Source organism: Eleutherodactylus coqui, chromosome 3, assembly GCF_035609145.1.
Source record: "Eleutherodactylus coqui strain aEleCoq1 chromosome 3, aEleCoq1.hap1, whole genome shotgun sequence".
Classification (NCBI taxonomy): Eukaryota; Metazoa; Chordata; class Amphibia; order Anura; family Eleutherodactylidae; genus Eleutherodactylus; species Eleutherodactylus coqui.
Genome location: NC_089839.1, coordinates 40,485,336 through 40,501,429, shown reverse-complemented (window position 1 = coordinate 40,501,429; position 16,094 = coordinate 40,485,336). Strand labels below are relative to the sequence as shown.

Below are 16,094 nucleotides of genomic sequence, written 5' to 3'. Positions count from 1 at the left end.
TTTCCATACAACCTTGAATTAAGACAGAAAACATACCCCACTCATCTAAAAAGCCGCGGCCGGGGTACAGTCCATTGTAGGTTAATGGAAGTAAATGAGAATCTATTCTTTATACTACATTTAGCTGCTTTGATATTTGACTTAGATCCTTTTATCGAAATTTTATATCTCATCTTATAGTAATAATAATAATAATATATAATTGGCCTAGAAAACAGCCATACACAATGTTCCTCTAAGACCTCGCCTTTACAGGATTATCTTTATGATATAAGCAATTTATTTAACTTCTCTTCTATGGAATGAATTAGAAAATTTCGCTTGAGAGCATTCCTGACCCGTAGGTCTATGGAGTAATATATGCAGCCCATTTACAGTTGTTGACCTTTTCCACTCGTATTTGATCATGTCTGAAGCTCCATCAGTTATATCTATACTAATATACTTATTATAGATTGCAAAATACCTCCAGGGGCTGCTCAAAACTGACCTCTTGCTAACATGGAAGGAGAAAAGGCAGACTGCGAAGAGCCGAGAGACTGGTAGAGATCTTTAAAACATCGGACCACTTAACCATGACATCTCTTCAAATGTCTTTGTAGATAATATAATGCATGGTCTTTTCATTGAAGTCGAAATGTGTACACTGGGAATTGAAGCAGGTCATATGTATGTGACTGGGCAGTGGTTGTAAAATTTATTTTTCCAAAATTTTATGGGGTTTTGTCACAACTGGTATGACCAGTAAGATGTGATCATTTCTGGGACCAAATGTGGAGTCTAAGCAGTGAGCAAGTGAACTAAGAGTTCTTACATGGAATGTAACAAGGAGCTGGGAAATTGCTTTAACCAGACCAATCCATCTGGTAGAACATCCACCCTGAAAAGGGTGACCCCACTGCATGAGATAGTCTTAGAACAAGTCCAAGGCACATTGGTCACATATGATGCTAAACACTGAATTTTAGAAATATAGGGAAACTAAGTACAAGACTAACTGTAGCAGACCCACTGGACTCAGGATCTCTGAATACTACAACTCAGAATACACTAGCACAGTGATGGCCAGTATACAGAATGTATAACAAGCAACACTTGTTCAAGGGGCTGATTTCAGTGCTTTTACATGCAAACTGATAAGCTGACTAGGCTAATAGACAACCCAGGCACCCTATCTCTGGCGGCACCAGAGGGAGATGTTACTCTCTCTGTGTCCAGCATCAAATGGTTCTGGGTGCCATACTGTCATCACCCCAGACCTGTCCGAACAGCCTGAAAGTCACAGTACTGTCAGTGATGTGACAAGTTTTTAAAAGCAGAAACAGGGGTATAGCTATAATAAGCTCATAGAATGCAATCACACCCACGTCCTGATAAATGAAGGAGCCCAAAGACATCTTTACTACTTAAGAAGACACCAGTATTATAAAAGATACATGCTAGGTCAAGGACCCTGTTGCAGATTTTACAATGGGGTCCAGGAGCTTCAAGTTACTCCTCTAGACATAGGTGCCTGGTTTTTGATCCATATTTCTACTTGTTGGTCATATGGTTTGGGTCCATAAAAGGACTTGCTGTCCACGTAGATGGATACATTCAATTTCAGGAATGACAGAGTAGGCTTATATTGTAAAACAATAAACATAGTTCTAAAAGTATTCAGAAAATGTGTATAAATTACATCCAATGTTTCCTATAATCTAAAAATGCTGCCCGCCTCTTACTCAATGCAAGGACAGGACATTGTCTTCTAGAACACTAAATGTCCATAGTATGAGTTAGCCATTAGAAGGTATTTTTTTAGATTCCAGTTCTGTTTTCAAAAGACAAAACTATGCTAAGTGTTTCAACCAGTGAATGCCGGAACATATTGTTTTTAATGCCTTTTCGGTTTGCACATTTTTCAAAAACTATGGAAGAGGCATTAAGTATATCAAGCAAAATTGACCATGTATTAGCAAATCAGTAGTTTTATGCTAAGATTCCTAGAAAATAATTTAAAGGTGAGAGCAAAAATGGCTGCACTTCCTGTTTGAAAAATGGTTACCATAGCAACAGAAAATGCCAGTATCTCTGTAAGTATAAAAACTAATTACTACACTCTGACTATTGCTCTTATTTTTGATTTATTAAAAGGGTTTTTCAAGCAATTTTTATTGATGACCTATCCTCAAGATAGGTCATCAATAATTGATTGGCTGGGGGCGGCTGCTCAACACCCCAACCAATCAGCTGTTTTGGTGGCTGCTGTCACCAGGAAAATACCCAGGATATGGAGAAGAGGTAGATCACCCTTTGTAGTGACCGTCACTGGTAATTACAGGTGCAGCTCTGTATCCTATGTTTTGCCAGTGACATTGGGCTTGGGACATCTGATTGGTTTAGATCCTGAGCAGTAGAGCCTAGTAGATCAATTATTAATGACCTATCCTCAGCATAGTTCATGAATTAAAAATTGCCTGAAAACTCCTTTATTATATAGTTCGTTTTATATTTTTGGTAGAAATATTCTTTAAGGTCTATGTCAAATCTACAGAAGCAGCAATCATTCTAGGGGTTTTCCAGTTAAATACTATTGATAACCTATCATCAGGATAGGTCACCAATAGTTGATTGGCTGGGGGCCGTCACTCAGAACCCCGACTGATCAGCTAAGCGGGCGCATGCTGTCAGCACCGCAATGACACAGAGGTTAGAGCAGAAGCCTCCGCGCTGACTTCTGTGTAGTGGCCGGTGCTTGTAACTGCAGGCACAGCTTTCATTGAAATCAATGGGAGCCGTGCCTGCAGTTACAAGCACCAGCCACTACATGAGAGGTCGGCGCGGAGACTTCCGCTCCACATAAACAGAAATATGCATACATTTTGTGCATTGGAAGAGGCACAAAACGTGCATGAAAATACAACCCATTACTTGCAACTTTTTGTCGCAATGATGCTGCAAACGGAAAATTTGAAGTATGACCAATTTTTGTGTGAGTCTTGCACAAAAATAGTGCATGCAGTTGTGTGGTCATCCTGGATATCGCACAGCATATAGACGGGGTGTCTATAAGTTGTGCAATGTGAGTCGCGCCCAAGGTTCTTGGGTATGACTCTCTCTCGTTCATGTGAATGCTCCCTTAGAAAAAGCCATTAAAATCAAATCAGTAATGGTATGACTCTCAATATTCTTGCCAATCAGCTGTTTCACGGAGCTCTAGCATTTGTGCAAGTTCTGCAGCCTATACATTATATATCAGGCACAGTGTCATAGCAGGAGCTGCCTGGTATTGCAGCTTAATTGCATTCACTTAAATGAGACTGAGCTACAGAAACACCATGTGATGAATGAATATGACATCACATGCTGAGGATGAGGCCCACTCTCTTGCCTGATCATCATAGTGTTCTCCACAGCTCATCCGTAGGGGTGCTTGGACTCAAATACCCAAATTATCTGATATTGATGACCTATCCTAAGGATAGGTCATAAATATGTAAGTCCTGGATAATCTGTTTATATTGATTTTATTAAAGGGGTTGATCAGTTGTAAACCACCGGAGGCCTGCCCGCCGGCTAGACTAATAATTTCAGATCATCAGGGATGCACCACTTAGGACTCCCACTGATCAGCTGTTTGGTGGGCCAGTGTGCTTGTGCATGCAGCTGATTTATGCAAGTAGCAGATAGCTTACTGCAGTGGCTATATTTGGTATTAATGCCAATTCACTGCAATGGCAACAAAGCCAGAATGACAAAAATCAGCTCAACGCATAGGCACACCAGCCTGGCGAACATCTGATCAGTGGGCTTACTGGTGGCAGACCCCCACTGATCTACTATCGATAGCCTATCCTATGGATAAGCCATTAGTGGTTTACAACTGGCAACCCCTTTAATATCTTCAAATGTTATTTGTTGATTTGGGCCTACCTAAATTAACAATATCATACAGATATACCAAAGCATAAAAAGTTGCTGACTGACCCTTATCCAGCCTTGTGTACTACCCTACTGAACAACAAAAGACTAAAGCTGGGTTCACATGGGGCATATTCCAGTTGGAAATCCCGCGGTTTGGCCGCAGTCGAAACCGCAAGATTTCCGACGGGAGAACCGCTTTTCCGCCGCGGCCGGCGCTCCCATGGTCGAGTATTGTTCAGTATTTAAATGGCCGACAGGAAATACTATATTTCCAGTGGAACCACATCAGCTATTTGCCAGGAAGCTAGATGCACACCATTCGTCTGATCGCCAGACCGACTTAGTTATCAAACAGACTTGCCATGATGAGACAACCCCTTTAAAACTCAGAACCAGATTGTAATTGCAGCTTTACTTTAACCCTTTCCAATCCACTGTCTGACGTCTTAAGACATCATGATTTAGGGCTGTACAGCTCCGATGTTGGAAGACGTCCGTCGGTGTTCTCTTACTGTATATTGCCAGCCCCTCTGCTGTCAGAGCCTGTCCAACATATCACCTCATGCAGTACTGACTTTAGCCAGTAGATAGTGCAATTGTATGACGGCAGAAAAAGAGTAAGCCCCCTAGGAAAACCAGGATACAAATTGGATTGGAGAGGGTTAAATAACACTTACTTTGCCCAGATTTCCTGATTTATGAGCTGGTAAAGCACATCCTCCTGCCTTATTAAACTAAACAAATACATTGATTCCAAACACAAAACTACATAATTTAGGAAAATCCAATCAATTTGCATTTCTATGGTCATTTTCTTGTTAACAGATGAACCAGCTGTTCCAATTTATTATGTAAAATTAAAAACTGCGGAAAAATGGAAATAATATGTTCCTTAGCATGTTATCATGTCTTCATTGTTTTCCGAAATGTAAAAAAGTGTAATTGTCACAACATCATCCATCTAAAATCTGCATTTCATATTTTGGATTGCATTAAATGTTGTAAAAAGCCAATATGTACAGTATGCCTTCATCCAGAGTTGGCATGCATTTGGGGTGTACAGCAATTTGTACAGCTCCTTGTCCCATCGTATTCATAGCCTATTGGGTAATTCCATGTGGTGGTGGTTTGTCACAAAAAGATGCCAAAGTATTTCTAAACTAATAAGTAAAGTAACCTAAAAAAGAAAGTAATGTCCTAGTCACACTTATGACTAACACAACAAGTGCCTTACACAGTGATGGAATTTGCCTATGCTATATGGAAAGAAGACTGATTCCATACACAAATGTGAAGAATGCTTTATTTATTGTCGACCGCAGTTCCTTGGCATCTGGCTTGGAGGGTCCCAAAAGACAACAACAGCTATAACTTTTACAGTACAAATGGTGTAGTTTAATGCTTTCCCTATAAAGTTATACTCTCAGATTGGAGAGAATATAACAACTGGCACCCTATTCGTCAGCTGTTTGAAGAGCCCATCATGTTCAGATCAGCACTGCACCTTCTTTATAATATACCAGCCTGGTATCACAGCTTGATCCCATTCACTTGAATGCCATGGCACTAATGAATGTGATGTCACAGGCCGAAGAAGAGGCTATGAGAGCTATAGATTCTTCAAGCTGCTGATCATTGGAGGTGTCAGGAGTCGGACCTCCACCTTTCTCGCATTGATAACCTGTCCTAAGGATGGCTCATCAATATTTAGAGTGGTTTTGTCACTTTTTATTATTGATAACCTATGCTCAGCAGATTGTTGGTGATCTGCCATGTAAGGGGGGAACGTAAAGGGTTGAATCTCTTTTTGATATGCCAGCCTATACGTGGTAGAAGGACCCTCAGAGACAGAGATCCCATGCTTTTGACATTATTAAGGCCCTCAAAGTCAGTAGGACTAGCTCTGTGTGCTGGAGGACTAAACTCTGGCCATAGGATGTCACAGTGGCCATCTTGGCCATAGATTTGAGTGGTGTGTGTGTGGCAGCAGAAGCTGCTTTACAGAGACAGAGAGAGACAGTAGGTAGCAGCATTGTGAAAGCTGCATACAGAGCTGTGAAGGATGTGGCGCAAGCCGTAACCAGAAACCCAGCAGTGATGACAGCGAGAGGGCCCAATGATCCTGAAGCCATGAGATTACAGACCCTGTGGTTCCAAAGAAGTTAATAGTACAGTGGACTTACAATTGATGAAAGCTGCAAGAAATGTAAGACCGGTTCAACGACTTTCGTGTGCATACACTAGGGATATTGACTATGACCAATGAGCTCAGACTGAGGGAGTATTTCCTCAGGGACTGTAATAGGGGGAATGCAAGAATCGGGAAGATGCAGTGGGATGTGTCGCGTTTAGTAAAATAATGGGAAATATAGGATGTCTACCCAATGGGAGTTATAATATGTTCACATGATATAGGATATTCATTGATATAATGTGAAGCATAAAATGTTGCGATGAGGTACAGTGCACTGTGGAAGTGACTGCACTACATGCTTACACGAGATAGTGTTAGATTCACTTGAGATTAAAGTGGCTTGAGATGGTTTTTGATGCATGTGAGTCTGCTGTGCTTGTAAATTTAGTGAATGCTCTGACACCTTCGGTGCATTACACCGTGAGGTTGACATGCTGTGGACCTTCAGTAATACGGAGTACAATGATGAGCATGCAGTAGCACAAGGACAGTGGCAAGCAAGGATGGATATAAGTACAAGTATGAAGTGCTTCGTCCCGCCAAAGAAATCCCCTTATGTATAATAGACAGGGTGTATCCTGCACCTACAGTGCATTAATGCTGCATGTGCAGAGTATAGAGACTGTTTAATGGGGACATATATTGTAAGTGTTAAATTACAGTTAATTATACATTATGTTAAATGTATTTGGACGCTCCCATGGACTGATGCATAATTCCGGTTTTTGCTTTTAATAAAATGTGCCCCCTCTGCCTCTGTCTTTCACCGCCGCACCATATATATAACCACTACCTGCTTCATACCACTCAGGATCTCTCCCGATCAGCTGATTATTTGGCCCTCTGTCAGTGCATTGGAGCTAGATGTCCGTAACAATGATGAGGACCAAACTATGTAATACCATCTATTTCACTTACAGTCTTGATCACTGATGTAGATGTCCGGCCCGCTGTTCACGACTAGAAGGGTAAGAGGCAATCAGCTGATTGGCGGGCATTCTGAGTGGTGGATTCCCACCGATCTGCTATTGATGAACTATTCTGAGGATAGGTCATCAAATGTAGAAAGCAACAAAACCCCTTTAAGTCCTAGATAACCTTTTAATTTGTTACAAACACACTGCGGGTCGGATTCCGCATGCATAATCCAGTAGAGGAATCCACTGCTGGCAGCAGTGGCGTTTGCATGTACCTGCTCTCTTTTTTCTGCATCTGTACTGTAAATGGTCCGCACATCTCGCAATTGGACATGCGCAACACAGATTTTTTTTTTTAATTCCTGCTTTTCACCATCGCCTAGCTATGACGTCGAATCTGAGACCTTTTGACAGGATCACACATTTTCCGTTGACTTCAATGGAAGCCGTCCGTGGAAACCGCGCAAAAATGGGGCATGCTACGATCTTTCCCCCGCAAGCAGAAACTGCTATTGGTTTCCGCTCGTGTGCAAGAAGAATCACTTTTCCATACCATGCTTTGGTTGGTAATTGCTACGGATTACAGAGGCGGAAGCCTGCCCTAGATTCTGCAATGCACATTCACCTGTGTGCAGCCGGCCTTACTGTACCACTGCTAACATTTGGAAGCAAAATCAGGTGCAAAGTGCAAATACTGTTACAGAGTTTTTCTATTAAAAATTCCATTCCATTTAGACCTACCCTAGGGGACCTTTCATATGGGTGAACTTTGGCTGCCACACGCACCGCAACAGGTGGAAAAAGTTGCAGCAAAATCCGCATGTCTCTGTGTAGATTTTGATGCGTAATTAAAAATACCTTAATTCTTCTGGCAATTCTGCATCAAAGTCCACATTAAGTGCATGTTCTACACATCCTGCACTAACCATTACTGTGACCCATGTATAAATGTTCTCATATATACTTTGATATAATCTGTTTTGGTACATCTAATGTAACATTTAAAGATTGTCACATATTCCATTTTTATTGGGATTGGTCAGCAGGTCACTGCCTGACGCTATTAATCAGCCGAACTCAAGACATGTTACCCAGAATGAAGACACTAAATACCTCATAACATTATTAAGATGTTCCCGGAATACTATGACATCAACAGATGATTCAAATAGTAAATATCAAAGTCAAGGATAGACTGTATTATATCTTCAATCTTCCTCAAATGTTTCAAAGAAAATTTTAAGGAGTTGTCCCACCAAAAGAAGTTATCCAAATACACAAAATAGAATAGCTTTCTGATCAGTGAGCAAGAATTTCAAATATTGATCAAATGTAGAAAAATCCAACAGTACTTGGACTTCTTGAATAAAAAATCATTTTTTATTAATTCACGTTAAAAATCTCATTGGTGGAGGTCCACCCACTGGGATCCCACCATTTATGAGAACAGGGCAGATCCAAAGTATCCCCCCAAAATGGAGTGTCATTCACACTTGCACACTGTTTCTGCATTCACTTCAGTTGGACAGCCAGAGATAACCAAGTGCTTGTATTCGGCTATCTTGGGCAGCCCCATCAAACTGGATGGAGCAATAAAGTGCATCTATGACCACCACTCGATTCATTTCAAACCCCAGGTCTTATGATCGGTGTGGGTCCCAAGAGATAACTTCTTTTTGTAGGACAACCTGTTTAAAGTGAGCTTACAGTCCAATACTGAAATTTGACTACACATTACAAAAGCATAGTCACATTACTTTTCACCCTCCTAGGTGTCCATGTTGCCTCCATTTCTCCACTCTGGTCCTCAGTTCTACTCTCCACAACCTGGCCACCTCTCTCACAGTTATCCTCTTTGTTTATTGTCATTGGGTGACCAATCCCATATGTGTCTTTCCCTGCAGGTTTTTAAATAGGGTCTCTTGCTGAGCTGGCAACAAAGACTGTGAAAGGGAAATGCCTTAGACAGCGGTTTGCATGGGTAAGTCTGAGCCAATGTCAGCTAATGGCAGCCATGCTGTAGAAAGTGAAAGAGGTCTAAAAGAGCGAAGGCTTAGGCATGACCTGTCAATAAATGGTGACTTTGATTAAATTAAATTTGATGGTGTAGGTGCTGTTTAATAAAAATCACTTTTATTCAAGTCCAGCAAGTGTATGAGGAATGCAGACCTCTTCACCAGACAGCTTGATTACACATATACAAATCTATGCAAAAAAACTCCTCAAGAGTGTTGACCACTGGTGGCCAGCAGGCTGGCCTGGATGGTCGGGGCAGTAAAGAGTGGAACGGGGACCAGAGTGGAGGAATGGAGACATTAGGGAAGACATCAGCAAAGTTGACTATTCATTTGCACAAAGCCAGATTTTAATTTTGGACTGAAAGATTGCTTTAACACTTACTTTTTCAGTATTCACAACAGTTGGGATGTTTAATGGATTCTCGAAGACTGACAAATATTGATATAGTAAAAAATAGTACATATCATAACATGAGTGTACACAATATGCTAGGGACCAAATTACAATAGACAGCACATGGCAAATTTTGAGGACTGGTGTGCTAACTACTGTAAGTTGTGTCAGTTCCAGAGAACCCCTTCCAAAAACAGAATAAACCAAAAATTGTGACAAAGGCGAACATTTACTTGAAGGTTAAAAACAGGAGACTCACTTTTACATTTACTACCTATGTGGAACCACTGAATAGTAACATATTCGAATCTTCTTCAGTCATTTAACCCTTTATCTTTAATGTTTAAACTACGTAACAATATCAAACAAGGCTTTTCACTTGACTACTGTACATCCGCGCTAAAGTACATAGCATGCATTCATTCCTAAACTCCATATAGTGCTATACAATTGGCCATCCTTCAGATTTAATCTACTTGAAATGTAAAAAAAAAAGAATCCGTTCTTACCTTTGGAGTTTTCCTTTTTCGATCACACATAATAGGTCCTCATACAGCAATAACAAAAGCTTGTTCAAACAGCATATAAATGGATGCAGCAAGTATAGATTGCATAAAACACATTGTATCATTTTTGGCATTGGAAAAAATGACTCCGATTTTAAATTCCATAGTCCCAGACCATTTTAATTTAAAGAACGTGGCATAAAATATCTCGAAAAAAAGTCAGGTCACGTCTCTATAAAGTGAATATTTTCCTTCACCACCTTCTCTTTCAAATTTTAATGTGCCCCTGAGGAAATGGAAAATGGTTCTGGAAATATGGTTTTAAAATTAAGTTAAAATTTGAAAAGTAAAAAAAACATTTTACAGCGCAGACAAGTGAGATATCATTGCATTTGAATATATTCTTAATAAGTCATCTATATACTCGCTAAACCTATGAGCAAGTTTTGCCAATTATTTCTTGGTGTAATACTCAAAGACCATTAAATTAAAATGCTAAATGTTTAAAGAAAAGGGAAAGTAAATAGGAGATATACTACTTAGGTAGCACAATAGCCGTATGAAGCTATAAAGCCTTGAATTATTAGGATATGCAAAGAATCTTAATTTTTGCATCTTTATTCATAACTCTATATTTATTCATACAATTCAAGTTTCTACTGCTGCTATGGATATATAATAGCCAGCGTAGACTGGCTATTCATCTACTACACAATATTATATAACTATAACTCACAGACCTAGACAGTAGCTTCAGACGTTGCCTAAAGCTCTGATGCTCTCAAGATAATCAACCACCATAATACTCACGGTCATTGCACAAAGTTCCGCTAAATGAGGTCATGCTGCAGTCACAGTTAAATCCATCCCATTGCTGCAAGCAGACGCCCTGGTTTGCACAGGAGTCCTCTTGGCATGTTGTGCTTGGACCTGTAAATGAAATAAAAAATTGGGCTTGCCCTTTGAGTATCACAAAAACTTTTAAACACATGTTCACGTACAGTAGTTGCCAACATCTCTGATTGTTTGTATAGAGAAACAAAAAAAGTGGCCGCTTCCATCGCTATTACTTCTAAGATGTGAACTTTGGATGACTAGAACTTGAGAAATTAGTGTAATGGCTTTGTGTAATAATTCAGTTTTGCACTGCCTGATGAAGAGTGTTCATCTACAAACTGGCAACAATCTGCAATGATGATACAATAAAAAGGGAAACCTTGGAAAATGCTAGAGGCCATTATGATTGGAGGTCTATGGTAATCGAGGTTAAAAATGTTCTAGACTTGTCAAGCTATCAATGGTGATATAGACAGGAGGCCAACTTGCTTTTTGTTCTTTTTTGCTAAAAGGCCCATATATAACTTTCACTGGTCCTTAAATGGACCAGGACACTACAGGCAGCATACAGACCTTACAGCAGCCAACATAACCTCCATGGCATGTTACAGCAATAGTGTAAAGAGTTGACTCTATTTCACTTCCATGTTGTTCATCCAGAGCGAATGGGAATTAGCACACTATGTGAATAGAGTGCCATAGTGTGCAACACTACTTATAAAGCATGCCAGCTGTCGTGCTGACAGCTGCTACACTCGTATTTTGAACCAGAGGAAGATGGATCTTAGAGATCTCCATACACTAGGATCCATTAAAGAGAACTTGTCATCTCCCCTGACATCTCTGCTTTAGTAAATACATGTATTTGTCATCGTGTGCTACCACCACTGCTCATCTGCCACTGAAGCTACATATTGTTGATGCCATCCCACTCTTTTCACACATCAGGCTCTGTCCTATCTGCATTGTGCTCGCTCTCTGACTGCTGCCCATAAGGCACATGTGAACTCTCAATCACTGTCTTAAAGAGGAAGAACATGTCTCCTAATTCATTCCTCTAGTAGTCCCCTGCTGCCTTCTGTTATTTTTAGGCATCCTTCTCCCTTGGAGTATGCCTAAGCAATCAGTCAACCAGAGATATTGTTACAAAGCCTCAGTTCATGTATTCTGTTTTTTTGACTCCTGCTCTGACTCTCAACTATTCTGATCTCTGTGTTCCTTGACCATGGCTCTTTCCTGACCTGAGCTCTGTTTATGTATATACGCTATTGCTCACAGCCTTCCCAGCCCCTCTGCCTGGACCTCGTTCCTGCATATGTGCCGCCATCCCTGACTTTCAGCTGTCAAGCCACTATGCTCCTGTACAGACCATCATGTACTGCTGCTCGACCCTGTGCAGTGTCACTCACAACAGCTCCAGGAATATATGTATGCATAACAGCTTGGGGACCCCACAGCAAAGACCGTATCTACCTGAAGGGGTGAAGGGTGAAAACTGCGATTCCCCAGGTGCTGCCTTCACAGATAGCCCTAAGCCAAACTGGTGTGTAGCAAGTCTTGCCCACATCTTCCTTCTGCACAGAATTCATCTTAAAAATAATACTTTTGGAATATCTTTTTTAATAATGCATTGCACCATTTCCCTGTAGTTCCACCTAGAAATTTATGTTAATATTGACAACTGCATACTACCAGTTGAGGGGCGCTACACAGTCTGACATTGTCCAATCACAGCTGCCTGCGTATGACTGTGTAGGGACACATCATATACAGAATTTACTTCAGCTTTAGTTAAAAAGTAGAGATGAGCGAACGTGTTCTTAACGAACACTTACGCACCCGGACACCGGCTTTACCGAGGACTTCAGTGTCCGCGCGTAAAGATTCGGGGGGCGCCGGGGGGCGGGGAGAGGCACGGCGGCGCGGGCGGCAGCAGCGGGGAACAGGGGGGAGCCCTCTCTCTCTCGCTCTCCCCCCCACTCCCCGCCGCACCCCCCCGCGCTGCCATGGCGACCCCCGAACTTTTTTCGCCCGAGCACGGAATTGCTCGCAAAGTTCGGTGTTCGGGCGAAAAGGGGCGGAGCCGAACACGTTCGCTCATCTCTATTAAAAAGTTAAAAACGAATTGATGCTTGGTTAAAAGACTTAGGGAGCACATCCCAATGAAAACATTGTACATCAGTGTAGGCAAATGCCCCTTTAATAAGGGGAATGGTTTCATGCAGTTTTGCATTTATTAATAAATGTTTAGGAGGAATAACACTGGAACAGTACAGAGTACAGTATACAGAGTTCTTAGAAAGATGTTCCAGAATTGTTATTTCATGGTGAATCAAAGCATGGGCATAATTATAGGGGGTGCAGAAGGTGCGGTTGCACCCGGGCCCAGGAGCCTTAGGGAGCTCATAAGCTCTCTCCTTCCACACAGGGAGCCCAGGAGTATGAACCATTATAGTTGGGGGCCCTGTTACAGATTTTGCTTTGGGGCACAGAAGCTTTGCATTACGCCTCTGTGCAGCACAATTTAAGTATGGGTACAAGAAAGGGGGCCCCAAGCTGAACCTTTGTAACCAAGGCCCTGAGCCTTTAATTACACCCCTGAATCCAAGTATATACTAAGACAGACATGTCAGCAGTGGTGGCAGGACCTCTGTAAGTGGTCATACGAATGAGAGAAAAGTTGGCCAAAGCTATTAATGTTTGGAAGCCTTTTTACTGTTCCCAATGGCAGATGTTAAGTGAAGGAAGGACTGGTCCTGTTAGATTTTTTACTAGGCAAATCCTTCATTCCCACAGGAAATATGGTGTTCTGTCTGGTAGAGATTTAGGGAACATTTACACCTGTGCCTGTGGATCCAGTTTAATTCCACCATTCACCTCCATCATTTAAGCTGAACAATGAACTACTGGATCTGGCACATGCCAGCAGTGAACAGATCCTATTGACTATAATAGGGTCTATCTGGCTTTCGGCATTCTGACCACCATTTTTCCAGATAAAATAGTTCAGCATGCTGCACTATTTGATCCTGGATTTTATACTGGATCTGCTCTGAATGAAGCCTTTGACACAGATGTTAGCTCTGCTTAATTCCCCCTCCCCTAATGTATTGCTTTCTTGACCGACCCAGAAATGTTTATGGTGGAGTCGGCAGAAATTGGCTAAATACTCATCTGACAGATATCTCATGTGTATGGGTGGCTTTAATTGGGCATAGACTGACTTTTCAGTTTCTTCTCTGAACCATTGTTATCCTTATGACATTTAGACCAGCTTCCAACAAGCGTATTACAGGCTCATCTTTGCACCTGTGATATGGTTGAGTGCCCTGTTCCAACCATGGGTCTACTGATAGATCACAGAACATCAAAGATCTCAAATATGCTGTGAGTTCAAGTCAGTAGACCACCAGTCATGCCAGGACATTTTTCCATACTATGGATGCAAAAGATTGGCCCAAAACATGCTTGTCGGAAACCATCCTTAGTCAAATGAGTATGATCTTTGCTTAAGCTGTGTTAAAGAAATGTATATGCACTTGCATAAATTATAATCCCATAATGAATAGAATAAAGCTTTAATTAGATGTTGGCAAGTATTGATTTGCACGTTTTTCCGATCCCATGTGTTGTTTGGTTGTCTTGTGTAGTACTATGTCGGCATGCCCAATGGTGACATAAAAGGGACACACAGTTCTAGGCTACCTCATAACTGGATCATTGTAAAATACAGAAATTAGAAAGAGGGAAAATCAAAGCAATAAAGCAGTCACTATACACATAGTGTCAAGACTGAAAGCACTTATGCAAATATATGCAAATTAGGAAGGATCATATTTGGATGTATCGTAAAGAAAGAAAGGGAAGAGTTTCTAGAAGAGGAAACACTCTAATGCACAAAAGTAAGGATATTTGAAGGATTCATCGTGTGCATTGGGTTTTCAGTCTTGGATTAAACACAGTGCAGTCTACCTTGCAAGTCAGCTTTCATCAATGCAACTTTTGAAGGCAAAATAATAGCAAAAAAAAAAAGCAAAATATAAAATGTTAGTAAGCAATAATAAAATGGAAGCAAGCATACATTAACTAAAGTGAAGAAAATAAGCAAATAAATAGTCCGAAGTCTCATGCAAGCCTTTTAAATAAAGCAATGGCACATAATAGAAACAAACGACACGTAACACTGAAGAATTCCGAACCAAGACAAAGTGAGAAAATGGCAATTTGCGAGCATTTTACTGCAAATAGAAAGGTTAATTGAGCTGATGATATGTAATGAAGGAAAATTAAAAGTTTTTTTTTCCTTGATTGGAAATGAATGCATTAGCAAACTGAATGCATGGTTGCACCCTGACTAGCCATTTGTCATGTTTAGATAGGGTGTATTCTGCGCTTCTTAATGCAGATTACCCCCACTCCAATTTCCACTTACAGTGACTGGTTCAATTAAGACCATAACCTATATTAAGGTCACGAATGACCTTTTCAATCAATTATGGAAGAAACACATCTTTACTCCTGTGTTAATGAAGAATCCACAAGGCACGCTTGTCATTTTATTTTCATTTCAGAAGTCGAGAAATAAAAAAAGAATTTTAAAAGACATCGGGGACCGAAATGGTTGGGAAGGTTTCTATTAAATAGACATTGTACGTTTCCCCATTACTGTGTGAAATGTTAGACGGCGTTGTTGTGTTTAATCAGGGGTGTCTAGTATCCCCAGCAGTGTCCAGATGAGGGAATAGGGATTAGGAATGTTTGCCAGAGGATAAATATTAATCTCCAGTTGAAGCACAATAACATAAACAAGAGTATCAGATAAGAAGTACATGAGCGGCGTGTTGAACGTTGGTATTCTTTTAATAGTCTTGTGTAATCTATGTAAGCTGAAAATGTTGGGTGATTCATTTAATAATGGTTGTAAAATTGTATTTTTTTGTTGTTTTTTGTTTTTTTTTGTAATAGCCATTGACATGGACAATAGAATTTGCTTTTTCTCAGCTCCTATGGCTCTCAACAACAAACCTGTCTTTATCAAGATCCAAAACTTCCCCTTCTGGTGGCTGCAGGAAGATATACTTTTTATTTTAACTCAATGACCTTCTGAAAAGAAGTACAGATCTCCTTGAATGAGTTTTCCCATCCGCAACTATCTGTGGGACACAGATTTTTGGGATTCCTCGGCAGCTGATTTTGAAGGAACTGTGAGCCAACCTAAAGGCTCAAAACAAGGGCTTAACTATAGGGGATGCAGAAGATGTGGTTGCACCCAGGACCAACAGCCTTAGGGGACCTATAAGGCCTTTCTTCTCCATATAGGGA

General features: G+C 40.8%; 1 protein-coding gene across 1 annotated transcript in view; it reads right to left on the bottom strand.

The window, feature by feature from the left end:
- NRXN1 (neurexin 1) overlaps nt 1–16,094 on the bottom strand; it is a 1,562,703-nt gene that overhangs the window by 650,132 nt on the left and 896,477 nt on the right. Inside the window, exon 17 of the mRNA XM_066595516.1 lies at nt 10,746–10,865. Within this exon, the coding sequence (XP_066451613.1) occupies nt 10,746–10,865 (120 nt within the window). The remainder of the gene's footprint in view (nt 1–10,745; nt 10,866–16,094) is intronic.